This window comes from Pelobates fuscus, chromosome 3 (assembly GCF_036172605.1).
Source record: "Pelobates fuscus isolate aPelFus1 chromosome 3, aPelFus1.pri, whole genome shotgun sequence".
Taxonomy (NCBI): domain Eukaryota; kingdom Metazoa; phylum Chordata; class Amphibia; order Anura; family Pelobatidae; genus Pelobates; species Pelobates fuscus.
Window position 1 is genome coordinate 258,409,458 of NC_086319.1, and position 5,446 is coordinate 258,414,903.

The window sequence follows — 5,446 nt, forward strand, 5'->3', positions numbered from 1 at the left end:
TTGCAATTGTTTTGTATAGTTTCCCTGGTGGACAGCCACTTGATTTGGTTAGACTTAATGAGAGGATTAGTGCACAGCAGATAGAATCTTAAAGAGTAGCCGTTGCAGGTCAAGTATCATAGTGTTTCTTGCACATGTTCTGTACCGCTTTATGATTAATGGTTTGTATGAAGGTTTTTTCATGTGAGATGACTGCTCGTGTACTGAGAACATTAGATAATTGGCTTTGCGCAATCATGTGTTTTTACAAACATTAAGTAATTCTTATACTTGTGTATTTGTCTGTATTCCCTTAAACTAGGTCCCCGACTGTATAAAGAGCCAAGTGCTAAATCAAACAAATTTATTATACACAATGCTCTATCTCACTGCTGCCTTGCTGGCAAAGTGAATGAAACCCAGAAGAACAAAGTGCTAGAGGTAAGTTATGTAGATCCTAAACAATAAGAGGTACACAGAAGATGTCTAATGGATTTGAAAACTCTTACTTTAGAGTGTCATTCATCATCATAATATGGGTGTCCTCAAAATTTCATATAAAAATGGATGCCCTTTAAAACTTGGTGTTAAAAGCGGGCATGTCCTTCAGATGAGTTAAAAAGTTAACTTTAAGTGATGTGAAGGTTACAACTTCTGGTTTTTAATTATCTCCTTCTACACTCTCTTTACATGTAAATAGTCTTAGTTGTCTGGTGGTTTAAATGTGTATTGTAATAATGATCTCTATCTTAGTGAGACACTCTAACCACCAATACAACTTTAGCCTAATTTTTTCTTCATTGACGCTGATTGTTTATGTAGCCCACACAGCCTCCCTGCACACTTCCTGAAAAGAGGTCTAATTTGTAAACTTCCCTTATTGCAGTGTGTTTAATTTTTTTATATGAACGCCTAACGTAAACCTACTGTGCTGTTAGGTCAGTTAAAAATATAAAAAAAAAAAAAAAACACCTTTAATTTTCTATTTTTTTTTTCTTGGAGGCTGTGTGATTCACAGGCAATGGAAATACGGGTAGGGCTATATAAACAGTGATTTAACCTCTAAATGGCAAAGAATTTAAACAAAGTTTACGTTAAAATAGCCAAAATGCTACTGGAGTGGCGTTTGCAAACTTTAGGGAAAAATATTAAATTGGGCTCCAATTCTGTGTTTAATGAATAACTCATTGGTGGTGGTGGTCACATATTTCCCCGTAACCTGATGCAGGAGTTGAAGTGTCAGAGGAATATTGTCTTGTCTGTGAGGTTTGCATTATTAAGTGAGTTATGCCTTTTCCCTTCTTTACCTCCACAGGACATTGAGAAGAGTGCATCCAACCACTTCTTGATTTTGTTCCGGGACAGTAGTTGTCAGTTCAGAGCAGTTTACACCTTCATGCCTGAGACGGAAGAACTGACCAGGCTGGCAGGCTATGGCCCTCGTACTATTAGTCTAGCCATGGTTGAAGAGATCTACAAGTATAGCTCAGACCGAAAGAGATTTACCCAGATACCCAGCAAGACCATGTCTATGAGTGTTGATGCCTTCACCATTCAGGGTCATCTCTGGCAGAGCAAAAGGCCTACTACTCCGAAGAAAGCTGGCACCCCCAAATAAATATTCCTTCTTATTGTGTACGGACAGATGCCTGAATTATGTGGTCCAAGATGTGACCATGTTTCAGTTGGAAGTCATTTAGCTATCTTCTGTTCTGTCTTAGCCCATGTGCTGTCCATTTTTTTTTCTTTTAGGTCAGACGGGTGGCTTTTTTTTTTTTTTTTTGCTTCCAGTGCAATCCTATTAACATTTTATCACCGCAGCTGAGATCAAATGAATTTTCTATTTAATCACGTGGCCTTGGTTTCATCAAAGCATGAACCAAGCTGGTGCCTACTCAACAGCCTAGCCTTTTACCGTTTTGCTGTTTTTTGTGACTCACACACAACTCTTATTACCTTTTTGATTGGTCCTGAGTAATGTGTGTTAAACTGTACCCATGACTTATACTAAGACGGTGCCACTTTTTTTTGCTTGGGGAGAATTGGCTATTCTTTGTTTTATAACCCACTGCCCTTCATGTGTGCCAATATAGTAACCACTGCCCTTTTAATTTTAAGGCAAAGCTGGTGCCTTAACTTCACACCACTTGCTAACACCTTTTTTAGCCATTTACAGCACTTCTTGGCAATGTCTGAAAAAAGGTGCCTTCTATAATTTCTGTTTTTCGATCATGCTGCCATGCTTTGCTGTTTGTATTGCTCACATTTATCTTGTGTTCTGATCCTATTGACTCCCTCCCCTCCCAAGTACTCAACATATCTGTTAAAGGCCATACAGGTTTATGGCATAAATGAAAAGTATTTCCCCAACTTTACTCTGCACACTGCCTTTTGGTAACCTGTGTATGTGTGATCCATTGCCGCACTATGCTCATTCTGCACAGATCACCATCCATAAACTGCCCTGTGACAAATTTCAACAAAGTATCCCGTCCATTCCCCTAGACATGCTTTAAAAGTCATTTTTGGTAGTGCTTCAGTCACAACAGAAGACGAATAGTGAAGCCACTGCTGGTTATTACCACCCTCTTCATTGTAAAGCATTATTGCATGTGTTGTTTTTTTTTTTTTTTTTTTTGTAAGTTGCAACATGTGCTCAGTGCTGGTCCTATCCTTGTTTAGACAAAGAGTAAATAATGCTTCCGAAGGTGGCTGAACCAGGTTTTGCTTTTCCTACTCATTCTGTTTCCTTTTGAAATAAGGAATGCTTGGTCCCTTGCTTGTGTAAATAGCAAAGGCCACAAGATTGGCTTAGAGGGCTATTTATATGTGGATGCTACATACGCCAGGACAGTAGGCAGGTCTCCAACCCTGCACCTATTGTGAGGCTGGGTCTCCCATATTTCTCTGCAAGCATTTTGGGGCTAGAAGCCCAAAGGCACCTGGATGCTTGCCGTTCGTGATCTAGGAGCAAGATAGTTTTGTTAATAAAATAGAATCAAAGACTAAATTTCCTACACTCATGCCATATATTTGCCACTCTCAATTTGCTCTTATCGCTTTGTTTCCAGTTACATGTTTAATTTGGTACAAATAAGGATAACTGTGGATATAGTGTTGATGCTATATGGATGTAAATAAGGTTTGCATCTACTGTGTGGCTTCATTGGTAGTGTGAAAGCTATAGTTCTATAAAAATCGTTTTTTCTTGATATCAAATGCTTCAGAATTAGTGATAATCACAGTGGGTGTATTCGTTTTTTTTTTGTGTTTTTTTTTAAGCTGTACGGTAATATAAAGTTGAGAACGGAGTTTAGAGTTGATGATCTATTCATGTAGCACCCTAGAACAGACTGGAAAGTGCATTCAAGAAGCAGTAGAGCACACTGTATAGCGTGAGAAGGTTTTGGGTAAAGTATTCTTCTCCACATTTGCTTAACTGGATACTCTAGGCACAAATACAAATTTAATGCATTTAGTAGATTTTGGCTTCATTAATATGCTGTTTTTTTTGCATACAAACAAAATAAAGGTATTGCAGAAATCTGCACTATAAGCCTGCCTTAGTAACTGCACCCCCTAATGTCAGAAAGATTTCCTTACCAAATGTATGCATACTGTCTCAGCCCCAACAGCATTGAGTGGACTGCTTTTAATTCACAGCTGGGCTGCAAATATAGTAAAGATATCACTACCTGTTTATAGTTTCTCTATGTATCCCAGGGTGTACTCTTTATAATACAGGGTACTTTGTAACTCAGATCACTCAGTACTGTTAGTGGCAGGGCTGTGTGAATACACTTAATAAGGAAGTCTTATTCTAGAGTGAAGAGGCAGGCTTATAGTGCAGCAATCGGCAAAAATTTTTATTTATTTTTTTAAATGAAGCCAAAGCCTCAAATGCATTAAGTTGTATTGGTGCCTCTAGTGTACCGTATGAGAGTGATTTATACAAGACAGGTAAAGGGGATTATTCACAAAGGACCAGCAAATATTAATCTACACTGAACCCCTGGGCATTTATCATTGATAATCATAAGCTCTCCTCCAGTCAGGACAGTGGCTCATAATTTGTCCTGAGCATTAGAAATGCTACACCATGTCTTCAAGAAGCAGCTTTTTTTTTTTTTTTTTTAATGCAAGATGATCCAACTGTATATCAGACAATACCCATTATTTTCTTAAAGATCCTGAAACTAAATAGGAAGAGCCACTATTTGACACCCTAGCTATAGAATGGGCAAGATAGACAAGTTCTTTCGATCTATGCCACTGATAATTTAAACGTGCCTGGTGCACATGAAATGTCTCTCATATGCTAAATGACTTTGCTTACACTGATTTGGGAACCATTTAACCAGCAGTGGTACTATGGAATAGTAATTCCATTAGGTTTACTCTGTAACCTGTTACATTACACTGCCATTTGCTACCTTTTAAATGATAGCTTGTTTAAAACTATTAGGAATACATGGTTGCACTGTGTGTAAACTAGTTCCAAACTGCATTCATTTTTTTTTTTTTCCTCTTTCTTGTGGCATTTGATGTCCAGAACAGCTATGTTGAGTTTGTTTAATAACAATGAGTCCTAAAAGGTATGATGTTAATTAAAGGATCACTATAAGGTCCGTAACACAAATGTCTATTCCTGACCCTATAGTGTTAAACATGGTTTAGGTTTCTGGCCCCCCTTAAACACAGCAAAAACTCATCTTTATGATGGGGCCGCGCAGGTCGTCTGAGTGACTGCCACTGGAAGTATTCCTAGGCAGCAATGTAAACACTGCCTTTTCTCTGAAAAGACAGTGTTTATATGAAAATGCCTGCAGTGACTGACTATGCTCACCAGTACAACTACATTAAACTGAAATAGTTCTGGTAAATATAGTGTCCCTTTAATGTGTTGCAGGAAATTATAGAACCCTCCCCTACAAACTCAGGTGTGAAATGCAGGAACCGGAAAGCCAAAATAGAGTTGGGAACATAATTTGGGAGGAAAAGGAAAGTTTCCAGACTTGTCATACTGTTTTAAAACTTAGCACATTGTTTTTCAGAACCATTTAGTGAGTAAGCGAATGATTTTTCTAGGCCTGATAAATCAATAAATGCTCAAACCTAGAACCCAATCCTTCCTTAACACCGCAGTATGAATTTTGGTCAAATGTGCTGGTTGCTTTTTGGATGTAACTTCCATTGACAAGTGTGTGGAATGCCAAGGTTAGCAACCAGTTTTAAATGAATTTAACAATTCGGCAGTAATCCCAAATTAACTTATTTGAAAGGAATAAGATTCAAATTCTCCTTTCCCCTTTTCTTGTCCCATACAGTTTTGACACTTTCTTTTTTGCCTAGTTTATTAAAATAAGGCTGAGCATTTATTAGCAACGACAGCAATAGATTAAAACAACTTTAAAATTGACTGAAGATGGTTTCCTTTTATGGTGTAATAATTGTACTTAACCAGCTC

The 5,446-nt window shown here is 37.9% G+C and overlaps 1 protein-coding gene across 4 annotated transcripts in view; it reads left to right on the top strand.

Annotated features, from left to right (window-relative positions):
* CAMSAP3 (calmodulin regulated spectrin associated protein family member 3) overlaps nucleotides 1–2,962 on the top strand; it is a 91,609-nt gene extending 88,647 nt beyond the window's left edge. For all 4 annotated transcript variants that reach the window (XM_063448391.1, XM_063448392.1, XM_063448393.1 and 1 more), the window contains 2 exons: nucleotides 302–420; nucleotides 1,295–2,962. In XM_063448391.1, coding sequence (XP_063304461.1) covers nucleotides 302–420; nucleotides 1,295–1,597 — 422 coding nt within the window. In that variant the 3' untranslated portion in view covers nucleotides 1,598–2,962. The remainder of the gene's footprint in view (nucleotides 1–301; nucleotides 421–1,294) is intronic.
* Nucleotides 2,963–5,446: the final 2,484 nt, after the last annotated feature.